The 26711-nt window shown below is 35.6% G+C and overlaps 1 protein-coding gene across 1 annotated transcript in view; it reads left to right on the top strand.

Moving 5' to 3' along the window:
• LOC150087161 (uncharacterized) overlaps positions 1-26711 on the top strand; it is a 249257-nt gene that overhangs the window by 192285 nt on the left and 30261 nt on the right. The window contains exons 23-29 of the mRNA XM_090372995.1: positions 64-202; positions 5664-5823; positions 7127-7281; positions 7405-7483; positions 14210-14514; positions 22963-23294; positions 23410-23556. Coding sequence (XP_090229121.1) covers positions 64-202; positions 5664-5823; positions 7127-7281; positions 7405-7483; positions 14210-14514; positions 22963-23294; positions 23410-23556 — 1317 coding nt within the window. The remainder of the gene's footprint in view (positions 1-63; positions 203-5663; positions 5824-7126; positions 7282-7404; positions 7484-14209; positions 14515-22962; positions 23295-23409; positions 23557-26711) is intronic.

Below are 26711 nucleotides of genomic sequence, written 5' to 3'. Positions count from 1 at the left end.
TAATAGAATTAATTATAGAAATATTTATTTGTATATTTAGTCAAGTCATAATTTTCCTTTCAGGAATCAATCCTTGGGTTAATTGCACTGCAGCTATCAATTGCTGGGATGTTTTTCGTAATTGGGAATGTAATATCGAATGTAATAACATAGATTGTTTATTTGATGGTTTTGACTGTGTCCAAAGACTGCTTCCATGCAAGTAAGTTAAATTAATTATTATTTTAATTTTTATTGTTAGTAGGTGTGAGAGATAAATATTTTGTTTGTAAATTGTATGTGTTTTGTAGTTTGTGTGCCTCTTTAGCTTGTTAGAAAATGAGTTTTTGGAGAGGGAAACCCTCACTCAAGATTGAATTACTTGGCCACACTGCAAAAAGCAGATAAATTTCTCTTGTTCATTTGAGATTTACGCACAGCCCTTTTCCACAAGGTGTGGAAGCCCAGCAATTGCAGTTGCTGTGCTAGTCATGTGGTCTTCTGGAATTTTTTGGGAGATGATTAGTACACATTTGATTTTAAATAGCTCCAAAGTTATAAATCTATAGATTTCTAGCTTTGAATCTGCATCAGATCAAGAAGTATAGGGTGAGCATTCCATTGGGGAAATTCTGCAAACTTTTTTTTTTTTTTTTTTTTTTTTTAATAAATTCTGATCCAAAGCACAATAGGTATTTAAACCTAATATTCTAGTACAGTTTGTGGGTTGAAGGTTGTCAAGCCATTACTTACATCAGACTAGAATTTCTTTATGTTGTTGTTATTGTTTGTTATTTGGTTTTTAGGAGCATTAGCAACTAAGGCCATATTGTTCCGGGGATATGCAGTGGTCATTCCCTGACTTTTCTGCATCCTCTGTATTTGGTGGTCACGGGCTCGAACCCCGGTCTAATCAAGAAGCGTGTGCCACACACTGCTGCTCCTGCCCACCTGGCTACAGAGGCGCCAGAATTTCTTTAGATATGAATGGTTAATGCATATATTCAGACTAGTTTTGGAAGAAAGAGGGAGAATTACAGTTGCTACCTCAAAAGAACAGTGACAAAGAAAATATCTATAGAAAAGGTATGCAGAAGAAACTGAATGTCTGCATAATAGATTGTGAAGAGAGTTTTCTGAGTGATAGGTCATTAAGTAACCTGACTGTTCTCTTTTGGGGGCCATAAAATCCTAAAACAAACAAATCTTTTGGGGGGCAAAGAGGGGGGGAATATGAGTTTAGAGAGAGAGAGAGAGAGAATGTGTGGATCTGGGGGATATCACCCCAGATGCGCAAACAGTATTTCATTGTAGTAACTCAGATTAGCAATTATTGCAGCATCGGGAGCTGTTTAGAAGAAAAGTAATGCTGTGAGCTGAGGAAGACGAACTCCTGGTGTTCCCCCCCCCCCCACACACACACACAAACCAATTCAAAAAGTGATATGCTTATGCTAAGAAAGAGGTTAGAAGTCAGTTTTATCCCCAGTAAATATATGTCATCTCTGGAAATCAATGTTATTGAAGATAATCACATATCAACAGCAGACTCCTTTTTTGGAAGAAAGAAAGTAGGACAAGGTTTTAGAAGGAATGAATGACAATTGGAAAATAACCTGGAGATCATCATTTATGGACCGGTGGTGAGAGGTTGTTGCTGTTTATGTGGGGCAAGACTTGTTGAACTGGAAATTGGGATTGTAGTGTGCTGTCATTAGTAAAACTATGGATAGGATTTCCATTCAGCGGAAGATCATTAATATACAGGAGGAGAAAGAGAGGTGAAAAACAGAACCCTGGTAAACACCAGTATTAGTTGAGAACTTTACCTGTGACCAGCAGCACGAAGAATTGGTGCTCCTCTAGACAATGTGGTTTAAGTGACCCTCACACATATGCAATTTTAAAAATCAGGCAAGAAATAATTCATAATTGTTCAGTTTTTGATTCGCACTTTATTTTCAATCTCTTCTGAATGTAACTGTGAAAAATCCATTTTCTATATTATTTTTAATTAATTTTTTAAAAAGAACTCCCTCTAGACCTGTCGGCAAGCGAAATGCACATTGGAAACTTGTATGCTAAAATGAGCATGTGTAATTGGACACCACTTGTCAACAACAGGAATACTGTGACATGAAATGTGAAGTGTGCATATCAACAGTTTGATTCCAGAATAAATGATGGGAACCTGTGTAGTGCAAAGCAAGTTTCTTACACTTCAATGCTATGAAGCCAGAGAGCATTACCATTGGAGGAAAGCACTCTTTAGTAAAGCCAGCTCACTGTCAATAATTGTACATGACTTATGCCATTCAACACATTTAACTTAATCTCTGAAATTTTTCTAATTGTGCAATAATTAGCGGAGATTTTTTCTTGAATTTCCAGTGGAGAAATCAAACATTTTAAAAAACAGTTATGAGGAGTTCGTCTGTGTGAATGGAGTAGATAAAGAGCATGATTTGCTGAAATATTGTCTGGGGTCTCATCAATCCTTAGCAATGGGCTTGGAGATAAAAGGATGGAGAGCAACTTGCCATCACATGCAGTGAGTTGTTAGAGAAAAAAACACTGTTTTTTTAGTAGAATATGTAAACAGAAATTAGTGCAAGCAAATGGTATAAGGCTAGGGAGTGAATTGAGGATAGGGAAGAGATAAAAGTGTAACTAAATAAGGCGAAGATAGTGAGAGATTAAGGATAGTAGGAATGTTCATATCACTCTCGTATTGCACTAAATAGCTTTACAAAGGGGAAAAAAGTAGAAATAGAAAGTTAAGAAAAAGATTAAAAGTACTGGGTTAGCTTGTATATACTGTGTGTGTGTGTGTGTGTGTGTGTGTGTGTGTGTGTGTGTGTGTGTGTGTGTGTGTGTGTGTGTGTGTGCATGCATGCGCGTGCCCTCTGGAATTTAATTAATAAGCACAGTATACTCTCTACTACATAATATTCACAGTGTATACCTTCTGCTAATTTTATGACTACAGCACTTTGCCAGGCCCTAAGGAGAAGTGGAATTCATTGCTGGAGACCACTTGATGCCATTCTGTATCCTAGGTGGCCTGTGTCATCAGCTTAGGCATACTGTACATCCCTGTTCTTTTTTAGTCCTGGTGTCCCAGGCTCTGGATCCAGTATAACAACCCTTTAGGGTAAAATTTTATAGGAAAACACTTTTTACACAAAATTTTATCAGTAAACACACATTAAGGATGAGTTTTTCTTCACAAACCAAAGAATTAAAATTCAGCAAGCATAATCTGCAAAAAATTTTACCTCTTCTTCTTGTGGAAAATACTAAACTAGATAAAATAACTTCAGCATATGAAACTGTGATCCAAGTATATAGCTTTTATAGTGCTCTCTAGACAGTGTGATCGATGCTAGGCAAAATCCCAGCTGTAATGCGAATAGACCCTGGTTCAGTGTGTTAATTTTGGGTAGTTCATTTCATGTGTCTTTCCTTTTACAGCACTTGTTTATTGACTACAATTGAATGCACATATATTTGCTTTTAGTCAAAACACTTGTGGTTCATTTTGATGCAAGTTTGTATTCTGGCAGCAAATGTCTTAAAGAAACTCTTTTAAAATCATCTAGATGAGTTCTGGAACAAGATTTTTCCTGAAAAATGCATATAAATATTAATGAAGTTTTTATTGTACTGTTGCACAAAACACAAATATGACTTATATTACAAGGTGACTGTGAATTTCAAAGATGGGTTTTGATGTCTTCAGAGAATAAAATTTCTTTTCTGACCAAAAGTTAAATGTAATGGAGATGGTTAGCTTTTTTGAAAGTGTTCATTAGGAATAGCATTCACCGCATAGTGCAAGAAAGTCGCAGGCTTTTGCTACACTGGCAAAAAAAAAAAAAAAAAAAGTAGATAAGAAAATACAAATTATATGCTAACTGATCATAATACCCTCCTCATATAGGTAACTATCCAGTTGACCTTTGAATTTATTCAAACTGTCAGCTACAACTACCTGTGAGGGCAATTTGTTCCAGCAATCGACGACTTGCTGTCTAAAAGAAAACTTCCTACAATCTAATCTAAACCTCAGCCCCTGGTCACCTCTGAGGGGCCTGGTTGGCAAACTCAGAAGTACACATAATTGGAGTCATTCCTTGTACGATCATCCTTTTGCCGAGCTCTCCATTTAAGTTGCTTGTCTTTGGACCCTTCCAAGAAGCTCTGTGTCTTTTTTCAGATGAGGTCTCCATACTTGAACAAAGTATTCCAAATGTGGTCTTACAATTTCCTTATACAGTAGGATTATGACTTCCTTATCTCTACAGGATAACGTTCGATAAATCATCAATAGGATACCGTGGGTTTTCCTGGCTGCCTGTTTACAGTGTTCAGAAAACTTTATATCAGCCTGTATTGTAACCCTCAGATCTCTTTCTTCCTCCACTGTTTATAATTCAACCCTACCAGGTGTATAATTTATTTTGGGGTTGCTATTCCCCAAGTATATGACCTTGCATTTAGTTTCATTAAAACATAGTTGCCACTTCTCTGACCATCTTTGAAGTCTGTTCAAGTCATCCTGAAGGAGTAATGTTTGGCTCTGATCATTAATGACTATACCAATCTTTATGTCATCTGCAAATTTTGACATCTTGGCTTCTATCCCTTCGTCGATGTCATTTATGAAAATGAGAAATAACAGTGGTCAAAGAATCAATCCCAGGGGACCCCATTCCTGATGTTGCACCAATCTGAAGAATATCCATTAATCATAATCTTCTGCTTTCTGCCCTGCAGTTTCCCAGCAGTTCATCTTAGAATCTTTCTAGTAATACCAGCCTGTACAGTAACCTTTCATGAGGGACCGAACCAAATGCCTTGCTAAAATCCAAATAAACTACACTGAAATTGTTCTCTACATCCGGCTTATGAGTAACTGTGTCGAAATAACCTACTAAGTTAGTTAAACATGATTTTCCCTTAACAAAACCATGTTGTGTGTGTCCTTCAGAATGCCATATTTCTCCAAATGTCTCTGTATTGCTCTCTTAATCATCACTTCTAAAATTTTCCCTACCACTGAAGTCAGCCTAACCAGTCTGTAGTTACCAACACTTCTTCAATCCAAAGGAATCTCCAGAGTCCAAAGATGCCCTCATAATTAACCTCAATGGTTCAATACGCTCCCTGGTAGTTCCCCTCAAAACTACTGGGTATATGCCATCAATTTCAGGAGCCTTACTTGCTTTTATGCTCAGAAGTTTTTCTAATAAGCAGTCATCTGTAATTACAAAATCACTAATTTTATAAGGCTCAGCCTCACTTGCATGGCTTCTTCTGCATTAAGGTCTTTCATCAGTAAAGACCAATGCAAAGTATCTATTCAGTTTATCCACTACATCAGCTGGGTTATCTAAGACTTTAACTATCTACTGTTACAATAGAATGCAAAGGAGTTTCCTATTATTATTTTTACCTATTAAAATTAATGCCACTTTTCCATTTTTAGTACTCTACGTTCAGTATCAACAAATAATTAACACTGTTTTACATTATATATAGATGAAGTATAAAAAAAAAAACACAATTTTTTTCTGTTAAAATGTTACATTTTGGCAATAAGGATTAAATTATTAAAAATATTTATTTTTTGTTATTATTATAATGCATATTTGATTGAAGTGTTCTGCTTGGTATTCTAGTGAAGTTTATGACACCTACTGTTTGAAGAACTATGGGAATGGATATTGTGACTATGGTTGCAATAATGAGGAGTGTAACTGGGATGGTTTGGATTGTGAACCGGACCCACCCAAACTGGCTGATGGACATCTAGTTGTTACTTTACTTATGGAACCTGAGGTAGGTAAATGGCACAGCAGAGGTAATTTTGTATCTTGATTTTGTGGTATATTTGGTATTTACATCTTGATCATATCCTTATGAGAAATGTATTTACTTAAATTCAGTTAAATTAATTAATTGTTATGATTTGTATATGTAGAAAAATATCAAGTCTTTTATTTTAATATTATCAAAACAGATTATTAATTTGTTTTGAATATTCAAAAATAATTTTGTTTGCTGAAAATATCTATTTTAGTCAACTATAAATAGCTAATATTTTAAATGGCCACTGATTCTAAGGTGCATTAGCCTATATGCATAATGTGCCTGTTTTATTCACCATATCCATCTGTCTGGATGCAATAACTTGACTCCTAATGGATGGATTTTCATAAAATTTTATATTTGGCTCCTTTAGAAAATTTGTTAGGCCATTTCCAAATTTCATTAAAATTGGACCAATAGGAATAGCAGCTATTTCTTTGTCTGTCCATCTACATTTAATAAATAGACTCTGAATGGATGGATGGATTTTCGTGAAATTTTAAACTTAGCTCTGTTAGAGAGATCTGTAGAGTAGCCCCAAGTTTCATTAAAATCTGACCAATAGAAATCTGGCAGTTATTATTCCCTTGTCCATCCATCTGTCCACATGTAATAATTCAACTCTCAGGGAATGCTTTTTCATGAAATTTTAAATTTAATTAACATTGCACCAGTACAAATCTGGCAGATATTATTTTTTCCATACATATCTCATAGGTTATCCGTATACTCCAAACTGGAGCTGCAGCACTGGATATGATTGATTTTTGCTGTGTACTGATGGGAAGAATGAATAGGAATATGACAGATGGAATGTGGAGAAATAAAATACCCCCAATTCAGACATAAAAGTCATTGCTTTTTTTATTTTTTATAAATAAAAATCATGAATTATTGTTTGCTGATGTGCATAAAATATAATGCACTGTGTACATTAACCAACTTATTTTATGTGGAGGGCTAGATTTTAGGTAGTTCAGCAAATGTTTATATTAAGTTCAGTAAATATTTATACTCAGACAACTATATCTAATTCTGTTAAAAATGATTTGATTTCATGTGTTTAAATTTAATATCAAACAAATTTATGATTTTTATTATATTTTGTGATAGAATTTGGGAGTGCATTTTAGGTGGAAGATTCTATTTAATTTTTATTTTATCTTTTATTAAAATTATACAATTGTGTTGTGATGATTGAGTTCATATTTAGAAAATATTTTAACGATAGCAAATTCCTTGCTAATGAATGTTTCTAAAATCTACCCAATAGGTTTTTCGAAACAACAGCGTCCCATTTTTGAGAGAGATTGGTCATGAACTGAGAACAAACGTTCGGATTAAAATGAATGGTAGTTACCCAATGATTTTCTCATGGAGAGCGACTGATTTAATAAAAGACCAGCCAAGGCTTGTGCCGAGAACTGGGTATATGCTTTTGCTTTAATGTTTATAATATTAGAAAAAAGGTTGTTATTTTATTTGTCTTAGTGTATTTTTTTTCTTTTGTGGCTTATATATTTTTCACATAAATTTTTTGCTATTATATAGCACAGAAGTACATCTTGAAATAGACAACAGAAGATGCTCAAAATCAATCAACAGTGAGTGCTTCCAATCTGCTTCAAAGGTAAATAAATTCATAGTTTACTGTTTCAGCTTTTTGTTTTATTCTTCTTAAAACATTTATTGGGCAGTACAGCAGGCCCCCATTATAACACGGTTCACTTTACACTGATTTGCTATAACGCTGTTCTTATATTATAACCCGTATCTGACTATAACGCTGTCACAGATTACTATAACGCTATTATACAGATTGCATTTTTGGCATATCGAAATCGTTTCATTTGATGGAGTCGATAGCTTGAAAATGAATATAAAAATACGGTTAAAACGTTTCCCACGCTTAGTGAAATTTTCTCGCATGCTAATTTAATTGCAGTACAGTGACTTGTTACGTAGTTCCGAGATCAGCATTTTAAAAAATGATCAAGTATATTGCCTGTAATATTTGTGTTATATGCATTTCCGAAGTCTAGTAATCACTCATTACAGTATTAGACATCGTGCGTAGTGGACAGTTTACTCGAACATTGTATCATAATTAATGCAACCAATGCAGTTACATTTTCGAAGAGTTAATAATGGTGGATAAGAATGAAAAAGCAACGTCTGGGTGCGATAGGAAGACTATAAATGTAAGAAAAAGACTGAATTTGAAAATTAAATTAGACTTTTGAAGCGAATCGATTCCAGTCAAAGACAAGCGGATGTGTGCCATAATTTAGGACTTGCAAGTTTAACTGTAAGAACAATTATAAAACAAAATAAAGAATTAATTTTAGCATCAGGAAAGATAGCTGTTCCACTGCAAGCAACTAGGGCTAGGCCGGCTATTAGGATTGCAATGGAAAGACTTTAACTAATTTATTAATCTGGGCAAGAGGAAGAATCCCAATATCCAATGCAGAATTCAATTAAGTTAAATATTATTAAAAGAGAGAGAGAGAGAGAGAGAGAGAGAGAGAGAGAGAGAGAGAGAGAGAGAGAGATTAGCCTATTTGATGATCTGAAGAAAACTGACCTTAAAAAAAAAAAAAAAAAAAAAATGGAACCATTTAAAACTAGTAAGGGCTGATTGAATAGATTTAAAATCCAGGGAGAAGCCGAAACTTTCAAAAAAGAACTTGTTAAAATTATTGAAGAGGGGTATTATGTGTTATACTTTTCAACAAGTTTTTAACATAGATGAAGCAGAACTTTTGTGGAAACTAATGCCTAAAAGAAGTTTCATATTGAAAGAAGGAAAAAACATGCCAGGTTTCAAAGTGGCGAAGGATCGGTTGACTTTATTGTTGAATGGTAACGCTGCGGGGGATTTAAAATTAATACTGCTTTTAGTTTATTTGGAAGAGGGCCAGAGTTCAACCCAAAATCGACACATTTTTCATGATTAAATTCATCAATTAAATTAAATCAATTTAGATTAAATTCATGATTTAAATTGGAATTTTAAATTTAATTTTGATACATAAATAGTTACACATTATATACGTATGTAATGCAGAATATTTATATGAACAAATATTTGAATATTAAATATTTTGACCGACATTTGTGCATCTTTTCACTACTGTTTATTATTGATTAGGAACTATCCTATGGCACCGACCGCAACTCACAAATACATATGTTACCTTATGGGAATGTGGTGCTCGCTTAGCGCGGATTCACTTAGTGATCTGCTTTTCCGGAACGAATTATCAGCGTTAAGTGGGGGTCACCTGTACATGTAAATACCCATCATGAATGGGCAGTACATGTAAATACCCACCTTTATTTTGGAGGGAGTATATACAAAGGTCATTCAAATAAAAACTACAAAGCCAATTTTGTATTAAATGCATAATATTATGCAATAACTGATGCTAACCACGTGCCAGATTATTGAATGAAATCTATTGTGTGCCCATTAGCATTAGCAGAGGTGTGATGCAAGAAAGCAAGCTTATACAGCATCATCCAAAAAAAAACCCTTCCCATTTCACCCATCAATTTACTCCAAATGTTTGTCTAGTTCTGCCTTGAATTTATTTAAGCTGTCAACTTCTGCAACGACAGATGGAAATTTGTTCCAGCAATCAACCACTGCTGCCTAAAGACAAATTTCCGCACATCTATTCTACAACTGTCTTTTTTCAGTTTGAATTTATGTCCCCTCAGGCGATTAATCTGGGCAAGAGGAAGAATCCCAACAGCATTGAGCATACTTAAACCATTCAAGGCTTTATACACGTCAATCAGATCACCTCGCAGGTGCCTAGTCTCCAGAAGCTGTAATTTACAAAACTTAAGCCTTTCCTTGTAAGAGCAGCCCTTTGTTCCTTTCACTAATCTTGTTGCTCTTCTTTGTACTCGTTCCAGCAGCTCTACATCCTTCCTAAAATGAGGCCTCCAGACCTGTATACAGTACTCAAAGTGTGGCCTGACCATTGCCTTATACAAGGGAATAATCACCTCCTTTTTCCCTGCTAAAAAAATCCTGTATATCATTGACATGACACCATGAGCTACTCTTGCAGACCGTCTGCACTGCTCAGAAAACTTCATATCTGACTGCACAATTACCCCCGGGTCCTTTTCATTCTCTACCACCCTCAGTGTAATACCACACAGTCGATATGCTACTCTGGGGTTAGTGTTACCCATATACTTTACATTTGTCAGTGTTAAACTTCAGTTGCCACCTCAGCCCATCTGCTCAACTTTTCTAGATCCTGTTGCAGTAGCGTACTGTCATTAACAACCCTGCCCATATGGCACTAGTGCTGGCATTATTTGAAACAGTCAATATACACTTCTGTAGAAAACGAAACTTACACCCTGATCTTGAACTGAAACTTGACGGACATATCTCAGTAGTACCAAGTATAAGATTCTTAGGACTTCTCTTGGATAAGAAACTAAATTTCCTTGAGCACATTAAACAACTCAGACTTTCTTGCTTAAAGAAATTAAATATTCTCAAAGTCTAACCATCTCAAGTGGATTGAGATGGTTAGATCCCATACAGTGCACTCCATATAGCACTTGGAGCTTTCCGAACTTCACCTCTATAAAGCCTTTATGCAGAAGCTCATGAACCTTCACTTCAGCTTAGATGACAGAAATTGCCGTTTCACTATGCTGTCAAGATAAAATCTATCAGTGATCATCCAAATAAAGACTTTCTGTTTTCATATAATGGGAAAACATATACCAAGCCCATCCACAAATGAATCGACCTGCTAACAACTGCCTGAAAAATTTACTACTAAGCCGAGAGCTTGATTATGAAAACATAGCTACTGCAATTGCACAGACCATTCCACTATGGTGCAAAGTTCAACCCATATATGATATGTATTTTCAAACCTGGGGGAAAACCACTCTGTCAAGAATAAACTACCAGCAGTTACATGCAGACCATGCATACAAAGAACAATATCCACATCACACTTTCATATATACAGATGGGTCTAAATCAGAGACTTGTGTAGGAGCTGTGATTCATTTTAAGGATTACCCTCATCCAATAACTCCCAAAAGAATGCAGTATTTTTACTGCCTAATTGCAAGCCATTTCAATGGCCATAAACCAAATCAAACACAAACAGATAGCAAACAGCATAATTTTCATGGACTCGCTTAGCTCTATTATTGTCTTGCAGAATGGAAATACCACAAGACACCCAATCCTACAACATGTCCAATATTCAGTATTAAAGCTATTACAAAGAAATCACAATATCAGATTATGCTGGATCCCAGGCCACACAGGAATAACTGGAAACGAAAGAGCAGCAAAGCAGCAAAAGAAGCTTCCATCTCTGATTATGCCTTTCACACAATACCATATACAGATTACAAGTCCTTTAATCCACCAAAGCAGTACAAAACAATGGCAACAATACTTGCTAGATCAGACTAACAACAAACTTCGTCTAATTAAAGAAACATTTTGATCGACTACTAGCTTCCGATTGAATAGACAGGAAGAAGTGACCCTTGCTCGATTGCGAATTGGGCATACACATATGACCAACTCTTACCTACTCAGAGGTGAAGACTACCCCCCCCCCCATGTCATAACTGTCAAGTTCCACTAACTATACATCACTTTATGGTGAAATATCCAAAATTCCATAGAGAATGTCTAAGAGCCTTTCAAACAATAATGAATGCACAAAACGACTTAATGCTTAAAACAATTTATATGACCAGCCAAATATTACCGACGTTTTCTTCTTCCTTAAGTTAACTGGATACTTCCAAAACAAAATTCACAGTATATCATTTATAGAGAAGCTACGTGATTATAAAGCAGAATCTTGGCTTTATTCTAAACCACAATAAAAAGAAGTGAAAAATGCTCATATACGAAACTCTCCTATCTAGGCTAGGCACATTATAGCTTAAGCTGCTCTTGCGCTTAAACAACAACATCATGTTAATATATGGAATTACTCATTTAAAAAAATAACAAGCTAACTTTAAGAGAATACTGGGATTAGTAAATGTTGGACATCTTCCACCTCATAAAAACCATAAATACGAGGGCATTAATAAGAAATTAATGAAATTGACAGCAGATAGACAAAATGGTGACATCGATTTACACACTTTTGTGCAAGCAATTGTTTACTTTTTTCCACTAAATGTTTAGTATAATTTAAGTGTTCATAATTTGTATATGTATTTTAAACTTGTGTTTATTTTTTTATTTGATATCAAAACATTTATACATAAAGAAAAATATTGTTTATTAACTACACAGTAATTTTTTATTACTGTATTTTTATTTTGATGTTATTTTTTTTTTCATTATGTTTTTGAATTCCATTTTTATATTTTTCTTGTTCCGAAAAAATACAGTCTATCTACATAGAAATGTGATTAGGACAAGTGGGATGTAGAGCAGATACTTTTAGGACAAGTGGGAAAGGGCTTAAGCTATTAGGGCATACGAATTAGAGCAAGTGGAGTAATGCTGTCTACCATGACCTGTAGTGAGTGAGCAGAGAGAAAACTGGATGTCCAATTACAAAAATTGGTTGGCAAACCATAAGATGGAAGCTTATTTAGAAGACTTTTATGCCAAATGTGATCAAAAGTCTTTGAAATGTCAAGAGCAACTGCTAGAGTTTCACCAAACTTTCCCATTCAATTTGTCTGCAGATAGGTAACATAAGCCAGTACATTACCAGTGGATTGACTGATGAAATCCATACTAACAATAATTGATCAGATGGAAGAGTTTTAGATAGTTTAGGAGTTGGCAGTTATTGAATTTTCCATTACTTTAGAAAGAGTAGAAATAAGTGAAATGGGACGATAATTGGACGGGAGGGTTTTGTCACCTTTGTTTAGGAACTGGCTGAATATGAGAAAATTTCCAAGGAGGAAAAACACCAATGGAATATGCACACAGGCCAAAAAAAAAAAAAAAAAGAAAAAAAAGAGGCTTTCATTTCAAAATGAAAAGAAATGAACCTTTCATCAAAATGAACCCATCAAAAAGGGGAAAAAAAAAAAAAAAAAAAGAACCTTTATTTACGAATCTTTCTTCCTTATAAAATCCATGTGGCACTGCATACATTTTATAAGGTGTTTTAGTGTATTTTGGTCTAATTGTTAACCATTCTTCCAGCAAAATATGGTGCAGCTATGAGAAAGTTGAAGGAAGAGGACCTTGTTGCCAAATAGCTCTCTCTAGCATATCCCACACATTCTCAATAGGATTAAGATCAGGTGAATGTGGGGATGGCCAGTGAAGATTGTGAAAATCCATGTCATGTACTCTGAACCTTCTTGCAAATTTATGTCATGATGTGCAGTTGCAATGTCATCCATAAAATGGCCATCATCTTCAGAATAAAAGTGTAACATTGCAGGGTGCAGATCTGATACAAAATTCAGGTACTCCCTGGGTAACATTCAACCTTTCAACAGTATCAACTGATGCAGTCCATGCCAATAAAATATTTCCCATAATCATGATACCAACTCCAGATGCTTGGGTGGTCTTAACAAGGCAAGTTCCTTCATTTCAATATTTACCTTGTCTTCAGTTCCTACATTCAGTTGTTCGTTACTACATTCATTACTCCATATTTCTAAAACATCCTTCTGTGCTATTTTTGCTTTATTGTTATCATTTTTTTTTATCCTTATTATCTATAAGCTCCGAGATTTTTAACTAAATGCCAAAACATTTTCCATTTTACTACCAGGAACGTAGAAACATGCCAAAATGTATTTATGCCTTCCTGGTAGAAATACATAGCAAAATACATAGAGAAATACATAGAAAAAATGGAAAATATGGAGTTGTATACAAAAAGTTGATGTAATGAGAGAAAAGGATAAGTTAAAGAATAGGCTTGGCATATTCTAGAATTATTTAAAAGTTTTCTGTATCAAATAAAAAAAAATATAAGTTTTAAATTCTTTTGAGTCCTGTAGTTAAAATAAAATACACTTAAACCCAATATTGAAAGTGTATGTATGTGTGTATGTTTTGTAATTTATACTTACAGGCTGCGCAGTTCTTGGCTGCTGCTCATTCTCGGCATGCTTTAGACACAGAATTCCATTTATGTGAAATTAGAGGTTCTGAACAAGATGTCCTTAATGTTGGACTCGATCCTAGTTAGGCTTGGCATATTCTAGAATTATTTAAAAGTTTTCTGTATCAAATAAAAATAAATATAAGTTTTAAATTCTTTTGAGTCCTGTAGTTAAAATAAAATACACTTAAACCCAATATTGAAAATGTATGTATGTGTGTATGTTTTGTAATTTATACTTACAGGCTGCGCAGTTCTTGGCTGCTGCTCATTCTCGGCATGCTTTAGACACAGCATTCCATTTACGTGAAATTAGAGGTTCTGAACAAGATGTCCTTAATGTTGGACTCGATTCTAGTTATCCCAATATAATGTATGTTGTAATTGGGGCAATTGTCATTATATTGTTGGGATTATTATTTGGCGTACTAGTAACAACTCATAAAAAAAGAGCAAGAGGAATCACATGGTTTCCTGAGGGATTCTTTAGATCAAATAGTGGGCAGAGACGACGATCAAGGAGAAGAGGGCCTGATGGTCAAGAAATGAGGTATGTTGTTTATATGTTTACCTTTTATAATTCCATTCTAATGATAAGGAGAAAGTAACTAGATAATAATTTTAAAAAATGCATCTGAAATATCACACAAAGAAAAGTGTTCTGTTGTAATGTAAAGTTCTGCCTAGTCGATTTGGTGTTTTTTTGTTAAAAAAAAACATAGGGTGGGCAAGAGAATATAACTCATGTTATTTTTTTTTCTTCCTTTTTTTAATATTTATAATAATGTGAAATTTATAGGTATTTGAGTTCACTATGGTTTAAGCCTGCGTGACTGCTAAGTACATTGATGTTCTTGTGAACTTCACTGACCTTATGTGGTTGTCCCAGATTATAAGCAGAAAAGTAATACCATAATCACAGTGATAATTGTTATTTATTTTAAAAAAATTCAAAAAGTGAGAAAAATGCTCTCTGAGTCTGTTGGTAAATAATACACTGAGTTATGTTTGTCAGACTTACATTCATATTTGCTAGCTAATTTTTTTAAAATTTACTGTTTTGTACCTTTGACATGTTTTGTTTTGTGAGTTAAAATATCACAGGATTGCCAGGTACTTTACGAGTTTGTGCCCCCCATGTTGTGATTGCCATCACACACTGAAGCAGCCATTAGTTGTACTATATTACAGTAAAAGGAGCAGAGGTGGAGTTGGCTTTCTGATCCATAAAGATATAAAAAACATTTTGGAATTCAAAAGTCATCACCAAGGGTGTCAAGGCTATTACTCAGGATTTCTAAGAGGTACAAGCTAAAGGTTATAATGATTTATGCACCAACATCGAGTCATGATGATGATGAAGAGGTTGAAGAAATGTACACCGAAATTGAGTCTTTTAGATGAGTAGAAAACCCACTATGCTATCATTATGGGGGACTTCAATGCTAAAGTTGGAAAGAGACAAAACACTGCAGAAAGGGAACTATAAGAAATTTTGGAATTGGTGAAAGAAATGAAAGAGGTGAAAGACTTGTGGCATTTGCAGAATCTCGAGGATTGTCAGTAATGAACACTTTTTTCAAGAAAAGGGTGAACAAAAAGTGGACATGGAAGAGCCTAAATGGATTAACAACTAATGAAATCGACTTCATCCTCTCTAACAGAGATATATCATGTGAATGATGTTACCATCCTGAACAAGGTAAATGTTGGAAGTGATCACAGAATGGTAAGATGTACACTTGATATAGATGTAAGAAAAGAAAGGAAAAAACTGATTCGAGTAAATAATACGAAGGTCTTTGAGATAACAGAAGAGGAGAAAAAACAGTCTGTACTGGAACTTAAGAACAAGTTTGAGCTTCTGCAGATGGCTCAAGACCAAGATATCGATGAGGAATATTGCAACTTTCTGAAAGTGATAAAGACTGAGAAACCTATAGGTAAAAAGAAATCCAAAGAAGAAAAAATTAGTCAAGAAACATTTGTCATGATGAACCGAAGATGACAAATGAAGAGTAAGATAAACACTGACAAGGAGAAAATTGAGTATACTGAGTTATGCAAAGCCATTAGAAAGAGACTTAGAGAAGACATAAGATTTAACACAAGAAAAGTAGAACAAGTATTAAGGGAAAACAAAGGACTTAAATCAGCAGCCATGAGGAGTAATACAGAAAGGCAAATGATACTGAAACTGAAGAATAGTGATGGTGTACTTATAAATAGCAGGAAGACTAGACAAAGACATAATTCAAATAGCAGAAGCCTACTATAGAGAATTATACAAGGAGCGAGGGAATGATGCCAGCAGTTGGGAAGTTGGATTGCAAATTAGTAACACATACAACATACCCAACATCCTTCCTGATGAGGTAGAACATGCATTGAAGAAAATGAAGAATCAGAAAGTCCCAGGAGAAGATGAAGTTACTGTAGAGTGTTAAAATTGGGAGGAAGAGACATGGCACAAAAACTGGCAAGACTCTTCACACAAAATGCATTAGAAAAGGTGTGATGCCTAAGGAGTGGAATAAAGCAATCATAGTTTTGCTGCATAAGAAAGGATATAAATCAGAAATCAGAAATTATAGACCAATTAGCTTGTTATCCCACATCTACAAGTTGTTCACAAGGGTTAGTACTAACAGATTGGAAAGAATACTTGATGAGAATCAACCAAAAGAGCAAGCTATGGATCACCTGCATGGATCTGAACTATGGATCACCTGCATGGATCTGAACTATGGATCACCTGCATGTAATGTCACAGCTAATGGAGAAAACAAATGAATATAAAACACCATTATGCCTGGCATCTATGGATTATGAAAAGACATTTGACTCCATACAGCATAAGCCAATGTTTCGGGCACTGGAAAGACAAGTCATAGATACCCGATATATTATGATTTTGAAGAAAATATATGAGAACGCTACCTCCTTTATTAGACTAATAGCAAATTTAAAATAGCAAATTTAAATAGCAAATTTGAAATTGAGAAAGGAGTTCGACAAGGAGGCACAATATCTCCAAAGTTGTTTACTGTTGCCCTTGACGAAGCTTTCAGAAGATAAGACTAGTCGCAGAAAGGAGTCATTGTGAATGGAGAGTAGCTAAACCATTTACGATTTGCAGATGAAATTGTGGTCATAAGCCACAATCCCAAAGAATTAGAGGAAAATCTTAATCAGTTATGCAGAGTTAGTAAGGATTTTGGACTAAAGATGAATATGGCTAAAACAAAAGTAATGATGAACAAGTATGCCACGGAAAGGGAAATAATGATTGAACGAGCAGTAATTGAAAAGGTGGAGTCATATACTTATCTGGGACAAGTCATCAGCTGTAATAATGATAAATTTGTATTGTACTTGTGCATGGAGGTATAACTTCCATGCACAAGTACATGGTGGGTGACCACCCAGGTGTGAACCAACGTAAGCAGGGGTCGAGGTGTGGTGCCTGCACCACACCTCGACCCCTGCTTATGTTGACACAAGATAAATGGCTGGACGTCAAAAGAAGAATAAATTGTGGATGGATAGCATTCAGGAAATATAGTCACATACTGAGGAGCAATATCCCAATTTGTCTGAAACGTAAAATAATGAACCAATGTATACTCCCCACCATGACTTATGGAAGTGAAACGTGGTTACTCACCAAAAAAAAAGGAAGAGATGCTGAGAACAACACAGCAAAGAATGGAAAGAATTATATTGGGAATCAGGCTGTTAGATAAAAAGAGAAACACATGGATTAGACAGCAAACTCAAGTAAAGGACATTCTTATCAAAACTAAAATGGTCTTGGACAGGACACAGCTCGAAGATATGATGACAGATGAACTAAGAGAATAATAGAATGGTACCCAAGAGGAGCTAGAAGAAAACCTGGAAGACAACGATGGAGATGGACAGATGAAATTGATGAATTTATGGGTAGTAAATGGATGGCCATTGCACAAAACAGAAGAAACTGGAAAGTTGCTGGAGAGGCCTTCATCCTGCAGTGGATTGAGAATGGCAGATGATGATGATTACACTGAAAGGACAGAATTCATGGGATACCTAGTTACTGGACAACACAATGCTGTCACTCCTCTTGCTAGTGGACGAATCCACTGCTTGGCAGGTATATAGGTACACTGCATCATTGCATTCATGTAGACGGTAATTCATTGTCAGTATGGATGAAAGTGGCTGTCGATGTCTGTCTCGCATTGTTTCAGCCAACCAGAGAGCAACAGTGGCACAAATCATTGCGGACTTGAACAAGGGAGGTGCCAGAAACGTTTCCACCCCACCAAGACCATTGGGCAATCATTAGCCTCAATAGGTTATGGGAGCTGCTGACCCACCAAAGTCTCATTGCTTACACCACGACACAGGACTATGGCTCAACTGGGCGAAAGAACATCAGCACTGGACCTTGAATGATTGGAGACTGGTCTCCTAAGTCCCATTTCCAGTTATATCAAGCAGATGTGAAAGTTGCGTATCTGGCGGAAACCGCACGAAGCTATGCAGCCATAATGGCAACAAGGAACTATTTAGGCAGGTGGGTGGTCGGTAATGGTCTGGGGAGTGTTCAGCTGGCAGACATTGGGACCTGACATTGGGACCACAGAGCCATGGTGACAAGAACATTGTTTGAAGAGCATTTCGCAGATTTTACCACCATGGAGTGGTGGTGAAATCTGCGAAATGGAGCATCTTTGGGATGCCATGGAAAGGTCCATTCGAGCTTTGGATCCTCCACCCAGGAATGCAATAGAATTATGGACAGCGGTGCAGCAAGCATGGATGGAAATACCTGTGGAACACTTTCGTGAAGTAGTGGACTCAATGCTTTGCTGCTCCTGTGTGGTGGGCCTACCCATTACTAGGTAAGCATCTCATGATTTCTGCCCACTCAGTGTACTAATAAGTAATATTATACTTCTCTTTTCAGAGAAGTGTTATTTATTAGTAGTGCAACATAGGGCAATGCATGATAGTCGTACAATTTACAAGATTAATACTTTCCATAAGACTATCATTTTTCTAACTGTACTATAAAATATGGATGCAAGTACTAACATAGCTGAACTTATTTATTTTTAACAAAAAACTTTATTTTCGTAGCATAATTTCATTTTTTATTCCAATGTTTTATTCATGTAGTTGTGCTTGAATATTTCTCATTAAGAACTGTAGATTTGGTACAGTTGAACTCATTTATAACGAGTTTCACTGGACCGCAAGATGTGCTCGCTGTATTCGAGTACTCGTTATACCCGGGGATTGATTCGGAACAATAGAAGTGCAGGAACTAGAGGCAAACATGAATTACAAACTGTAAAAGATTTTAACCTACTTATGGAAATTATTTTTGGCCCTAAAAAGGGCCGATTGTTTCAAAAAGTGATTATCCACTTTCAATAATGAATATAGGGTCATTTGACTGGTCTTCTTCTGCTTTTGTCTCAACTTTCTTCTGATCAGAATTAAGGCACTGAATACCTCTGCATCAGTATCGTCTGTAGCTTTGAAAAAACACCGAAGTTTCTCTACACTGTCAACAGCTGCTCCATATGTTGAGGCTAATGGAGTTTTCTTTATCTACTTCTTCACTTTCTTCACCTCTACTCGGATAGTTTCTACAATGTCTTCTGTTGTAAGAGATCCCGAAGTTATGATGTCATCATTTACAAGCTCCCAACTTGACGCTTGGAAGTTGATTCAAATACTCTAGACCAGTGGTTTTCAACCGGAGTGCCGCAGCAACATTCTTGGGGTGCCGTGTAATTTTGGTTTAAGTTACTTAAAGTTATTATTATTATTTTGAAATTTTTATATTTATTTCATTATAAAAAGGGTACGGTACAATATCCATTGTATCATATCTTTTTAATTTTGTGGTGATCTATAATTGATTTTTATTTAGTACCTCTATATAAAGAATAAAATTATTATACAGGGTGTCCACAAATGATTACCCTGATTACATTTTGTTACAAAAAGTTTATTACTATTGGGAGGTTAACAAAATTTAACCTAATTGTATGCTAATATTAAATGTTTTTATCAATACATAATGACTTTAAAGAACTTCAACATGAGCACCTCTTGTGACACAGAATATCAAGGTGATATTCAGTCTCTCTCTCTCTCTCCATACATTTTCTAACAACTGTGGGGCGATGCATTCGGCTGCACGTGTAATCTGCTCTCGTAATGTTTCAATATCTGGAACAGCTGTTGCATACACCAAGTCTTTAACATATCCCCAAAGAAAGAAATCCAGTGAGGTTATGTCGGGTGACCTTGGGGGGCCAAAAATTCGGTCCATCCCTACCCATCCAATGGTTTGGAAATGTCTTATCCAAAGTGTCACGAACAACTCGATCCCAATGAGCGGATGCTCCATTCAGCTGAACAGTAACAGTAGGCTGCCTCTGTTCCAGTTGGGGTATAGCATAATTAATGAGCATGTCTAAAAACACGTTTGCACTAATTGTGTTTTCGTGGAAGAAGAAGAAGAAGAAGAAAGATCCAATAGTGTAATCATGTAATCTACCAATGCTTTTCCCTTTCTCAACTGACCTAGTTGCCAAAACCTTTTCCATCCACAATTTAATATGCTGTACGTCTGGAGGATTTCTACTGTACTTGGCTCTAAACATTCTCTGCAGAGTCACAGTAAATTTTGTTTCAGCTAACCAAACACACACAGCTTTCTCTTGAATGAACAGATGCAACAATGCTATTAGTGGCAACAGTAGTAAACTTAACTCACTGGGCTTAAAACTCTATAATTGTACAAGATTATTTGCGATAAGAAAACTTAAGCAGGATTCAACATTACCAAATTAGAGCATGTTATAATCAGGGTAATCATTTGTGGACACCCTGTATATAGGTATATATTAAAAGGTCGAAAACCACTGTATTAGGTATTTTTTTTGGCCTAGGGGTGCCGTGAAAAAAATTAATGGGACAGTAAGGGCACCGTGAACCAAGAAAGGTTGGGAACCTCTGCTCTAGACTCCTTTTTTGCAACCACTCAGATAATGGAATGTGATCTTCCTTGCCGGTAACCTTATCGCTTTGACTGAAATCCAGCCTTCTTGAAACATTTTTGAATGCAACTTTGTGAAACACATTCCCATGCATCACCTTTCGTCTCTATTCTCTCAATGAACAAAAGGATCAAGTTGCGACAAACACGAGCTTTGAAACTTCTGAACACACCTTGATCCATTGGTTGTTGCACTGCTGTAGTGTTTGGAGCCAAAAAAACAAGCATTATGTCTTAGATTGTCGACTTTCTGTGGATGTGCAGGTTATCTGCAACGAGTATAATTTTGCATTTTTCTGTATGAATATCTTTGTCCCATTTTTTGAGGTAATCTGTGAAAATATCTGAAGTCATCCAAGCTTTTCTGTTCGACGTATAAGCCACTGGAAGTTGCTTCACATTCTTGAAGCATCTTGGTTTGGCAGACTTTCAAATCACTAGAAGCCTTCTTTTATCTTTCCCAGACATATTCGCGCAGATAGCCATGTAAGTCTATTCTTCAACAACTTTCCTCCAATGCATTTTTCACCCTGGAATTTCAAAGTTTGGTCAGGAGTGACATTATAGAAAATTCCAGCTTCATCCATATTGTAGATGTCATTGTCACTGTAGCTTTGAGAATGAAGCGGCCATATGTCAGTCATCCATGTAAATGTTATCTCCATGTCCACTGCAGATGCCTCTCCACTAATTTTGCCATAGCAAATTTTATGCCAATTCTTAAAATGATCAAGCCACCCATTTGAGCAATAAAATCCTGCATAGTTGAAAATCCATTCAAATTCTTCTGCTTTAGCCTTTCAGATTGATTCATTTATGGGTAAACTGGTATTTCTTTGTGCAGTGAACCATTTCAGTAGAGCTTGATTAGCATCATCTTTGTTGCATTTCTTGAGTCTCTTCGCATTTGTTACATTGTTATTGCAGGCCTTCAACACTGCATCTCTATTTTTCCAGTGTTGAAACAGTAGACGAAGAAAGTCCATACTTTTTGCATATCTCTGTTCTTCTGACCAGTCTGCAGTTCTTCAATAATTTTGGCTTTTTCCTTCACCGATAATGCTTTCCTCTTCGATTTTTGGGCTCCAAGATTGAAACCAAGTTCCTCCTACTGTTCTTTAGAAGTGAGAATAGAGCTCGCCCTTAAAAGGACAGTTTATAAACTTTTCTGAAAACTCCACTATGCGAAATGATCAGCGTCAAAGCAGCAAATGCATCTAAGCTCTTTGGGTGGTCTGCTTTTATCTATTCAGCAGCGGCTGAATAGATAAAAAGTGGCCATCGATTGGTTATTGGAAAAGGAGTGGAGTATGTATTACAGCTCGCTGATTGGTTTGCTGATCACCAATAGCTAGCTGCTGTAGAGTAGGTAAAAGCAGACCTTTAGAGAGCTTAGAAACATTTGCTACTTTGACATTGATTATTCTAGACAGTGGATTTCACAGGCAATTTTATAAACTTTTTTTTGAAAGATAAGTTCCTCCTACTGTTCTTTAGAAGTGAGAATAGAGCTCGCCCTTAAAAGGACAGTTTATAAACTTTTCTGAAAACTCCACTATGCGAAACGATCAGCGTCAAAGCAGCAAATGCATCTAAGCTCTTTGGGTGGTCTGCTTTTATCTATTCAGCAGCGGCTGAATAGATAAAAACTTTCTTCTCATTTGTAAAGGATGATAAGAAGCACTTAGTTTGTTTCATATGGCGGTATTTCCCTCTTTATGTCTGAATTGAATGCTATGTGTTTTTAAATGAGACCAAACAAAATATCTCAGTTTACTCGTTATATCCGGGATCTCGTTGTAAGTGGGCTCATTATAAACGAGTTGAACTGTATTTTGTAACTAAATCAGCTTAATACATTTATTAAGAGTTTAAGCTACTGTTTTTTCATTGTTTAATAAGCTCTTCTTCCATTTATTTTCATTTTAACAGAAACCTCCATAAACAGTGCTCTATCAATCATGTGGATATTGACTCTGGAGACAGTAGTATACATCCTGACAGTGGTCAGTGGAGTGATGATGATATTGGAGATCATCCTCCTGTGAAAAGAATGAAAAATGACTGTTCGCCCGATCCTAGTTTTGGTGATACTCACACAGTAATGACAACTACAGATTATGATGAAAATGATCCTCGTCCTTGGACACAACAGCATCTTGATGCAGCAGATATTCGTAATCCAGACATTTTAGCATTAACACCACCACAGGGGGATGGAGATATGGAACCAGGGAGTGTAGATGTAGATGTTAGAGGTCCAGGTAAAGTTAATATTTTTGTCAGTATTTTATATTTTGTATATTTTGATATATAATTTTAAACAATAAACTTAATGTATTATTGTATATTTACATTTATATGGATTTATTTTTCCAGGTGGTTTAACACCCTTAATGTTAGCATCATTCAGAGGTGGCGGCCTAGATACTGGAGATGATGTTGATGATGACGATGGATCAGTCAGTATGATACAAGATCTTCTTATACAAGGAGCCAAAATTAACATGACTACAGAACGTACAGGTGAGAGATTTGATAATTGTACAGTAGATGGTTTTTTGTATAAATTATTTTTACTTCACTTATGTTTCTTTGGACGTCCAGGTCTTTCTGAAAGAGCAGTTGCATGGAGGCTATTCAGTATTTTTATGTATTTACTGAACCACAAGACTTTTTTCTTTTTTTTTTTTACATAACATTTTTTTCTTCTATAAATACTTAAACTAATCTCTAGATCACTTTACCTTTAAAAAATTTTATTGGAATAATGAAAGAAAAATTTACCGAGGAATGGATGCAAAGAGTGAAGTTATTATGTTGTATTATTTGGAGTGGATGAAGGCAAGCATTACCCCAGCACCTCTCAGATATTCCAAGAAGTGGGATAAAGAGCTGTTACAAATGAGGCTAATACTGGTAAACTGAAGGAAGCGCTCATTTTAAGTCATTCACAGAGGTTGGTTGACTGAGAGACTTTTCAGTGAATAAAAGACATCAGAAATCTCCATAGAAGGATCTTAAATGCAAGACTAGATTCAAAATCTTATACACCCAGTTAGGTATATAGAGGGAACGGGAGTAAAAGAGGTTACTTTCAATGACTTTTGGCCATCTTTATAAACAAAAATACAGTAAACTTATTCATAATTGTACTAATGATGTCTTAAATGAAACTTTAAACCATGCTTTATGCATGGTTTAGTGAAAGTCGTAAAGACTTTCACTTCTTGGTGATTCCCTTCTACTTCTGACTCTATCTCTCTCTCTCTCTCTTAGGGTAACGCAGAAATTTTTTATTTTTATTTTTTTTTGGCTGGTGCAGCATAAGCCTCAGTCTTCCTTTTACCATATGGCTAATAATAATAATAATAAAGGCAGTACGTGATACTTGAGAGGCACTAATGTTACCTGCAACTAAGTAATTAAAATGAACTTCAAAACATAACAATGAAAGTAAAGAATAAACAAGCAGCAGCCAATGCTCACCCAAGGAAACACCATGGCATGGGATCTTGGAAAGGCAAGGTAAGGTGCAAGTACCTTTGTAGGTTCCCATACCAGGATAAGATAGTTTGATAAAGAGAGAGATGAGGTGTTGAAGGATAGGAAAGATATGGTTGATTGAGATAATCTGAAAATTTATTGTGAATTAGACGTGTTTAAAAGTGTGGAGTTCAAGGGGAAAAGACTCAAAAGGAGATGGAAGAAAAGTGTGATGCACAGATTGAGGGAGATGGTGAATATGGGAAGAAATGAGGATGGGAGAGATATGGAGAAATAGTTCTTCAGGCATATGCCATGGACCTGTTCTTTTCAGAACACCAATGAAAAACCGTTTTACCAAAAAAAAAAAAAAAAACCCCAAAGAAGTGCAACTCCAAAATAATTTAAAGTGGTGTTCATCAGTGTGATTTATATCTGGGCCACCAGGGTACTTTTAATTGTGATTAAAATTCTCATTGTTGGATCATTTGCCATAGGTAGTAAATTAAAAAAAAAAAAATCTTTTTTACATAAAGAAGAGAGAGAGAGAGAGAGAGAAAGAAGTTAAAATATACTTAATTAAGATTAGCAATTTGTTGCAAACCACAAAGCTGATATTCCATAATTCCATATTCTTTATGCATATAACATTAGATACTTCAGGTAGTGGTCATATATCATAGCTGACAACTGTCCAGCTTATGATGCAGAATCTTTGTTTTTGACTCAGTTTGACTGAGTGTGACCTTTGGGTTGCCAGGCAGGCACTTTACCTACCTGGCTAGCCCGGTCAGCCTTGTTAATCTCAGTTATAAAAGAAGAGTGAGACATAGGTACAGAGACAATACATTATGAATGTCAAAAAAGATTAATGGATGCTGAACTGATCAGTAATTAGACTTGAATTTTGCAGTGCACTTTGCTGGAAATCTTTTATACATACATTAAAAAAGAGTTAGTGCAACTGTAGAAACATTGTGCTGTTGAGGTAATTTGTGTGCTGATATGATCCAATGAAGTTTTACAACTTGAAATATTTAATACTCTCATAGCAAAAGCTGCATGACTTTATGACAAACTAAATCCACAATTTGGTGTATGGTGGCCAGATATGACTTGCTATCACAAATTCCTATGAACAAAGTGTGTTTGTTTTTTTTATGGCAGTCAAAAATCTGTTTGCTTCAAACACAATTCATAAGTGGCTAGTTACCAGCTGAGGTTTTTAAACTTTAATTATCCTTATCTTAAAATATAATTGATAATTGTATTTGAAGAACTAATTTGTCAGCCAATAGCACTTAGTCAGAGAGCAAGTTTTCTGAACAATAAAATGAACTGATTTTGCAAAAAAAAACCAAAAAGAACCACCATTTCCAGTATAATATAATAACAATGAAAGAAGAGCTTGAAATATGGGAATCCCTTTCCAACCGTGGAGAGGATATATTCCTGAAAAGTATCACATTTGGTAAGACTAAGGGGAAAAACAATGATCATGCCAATAAAATATGGGGGGGGGGGACAGTAAGTTTCATTTTCCATTTATACAACAAAGGGTGGGGGGGAACACTCCCATGATAAGGTTGACAGAACAATAAGAAAAACAAGGTGATGGAACCAGTTTTATATACACACATATTCACTTTTGCCACTTATTTGAGGACATAATAAATGTTCATTTATGTCAGAAACAAATCTGCAGAAAGGCAGTGATACATCCACATGCAACAGTGTGTATATCAGGGGTTGCTATTTGGTGGATCACAGTCTACATTTGGGCTGCCAATGGTTTTTGTACGTTCCCTTAATTTGACATGTAACATTTAAAAAGTTAATCATGTTGGTTCTGTAATAAAAGGAAATAAAAATGTACTACCAAGATACTTGGTGTTTTATTAATTTTATGCCAAAAAGGGATCTGGAACATGATGAAATTATATTTTTATTAACGTAGACTATGATTAGTTGCATAATTTCGAAAATAACCCCTGGTATAGTGACAAGTTAGTTGATTTCAATCCTTCTAAAATTCAGTCTTGTCTTATATCTTGCAAAAAAGGATTCTTCTGCTCCTATGTTTATCTTTGGTGACACTCTGATTTCTAGGCAAAATGATATATCTCTTTTGGGGATTACCCTGACTTCTAATCTCTCTTGGCACAAGCACATTACAAATATTGCTTCCTCTGCAT

This window comes from Mastigoproctus giganteus, chromosome 4 (assembly GCF_048544385.1).
Source record: "Mastigoproctus giganteus isolate SK-2022 chromosome 4, ASM4854438v1, whole genome shotgun sequence".
NCBI lineage: Eukaryota > Metazoa > Arthropoda > Arachnida > Uropygi > Thelyphonidae > Mastigoproctus > Mastigoproctus giganteus.
The sequence above is the reverse complement of the archived record's forward strand: the minus strand, read 5'-3'. Positions and strand labels throughout refer to the sequence as shown.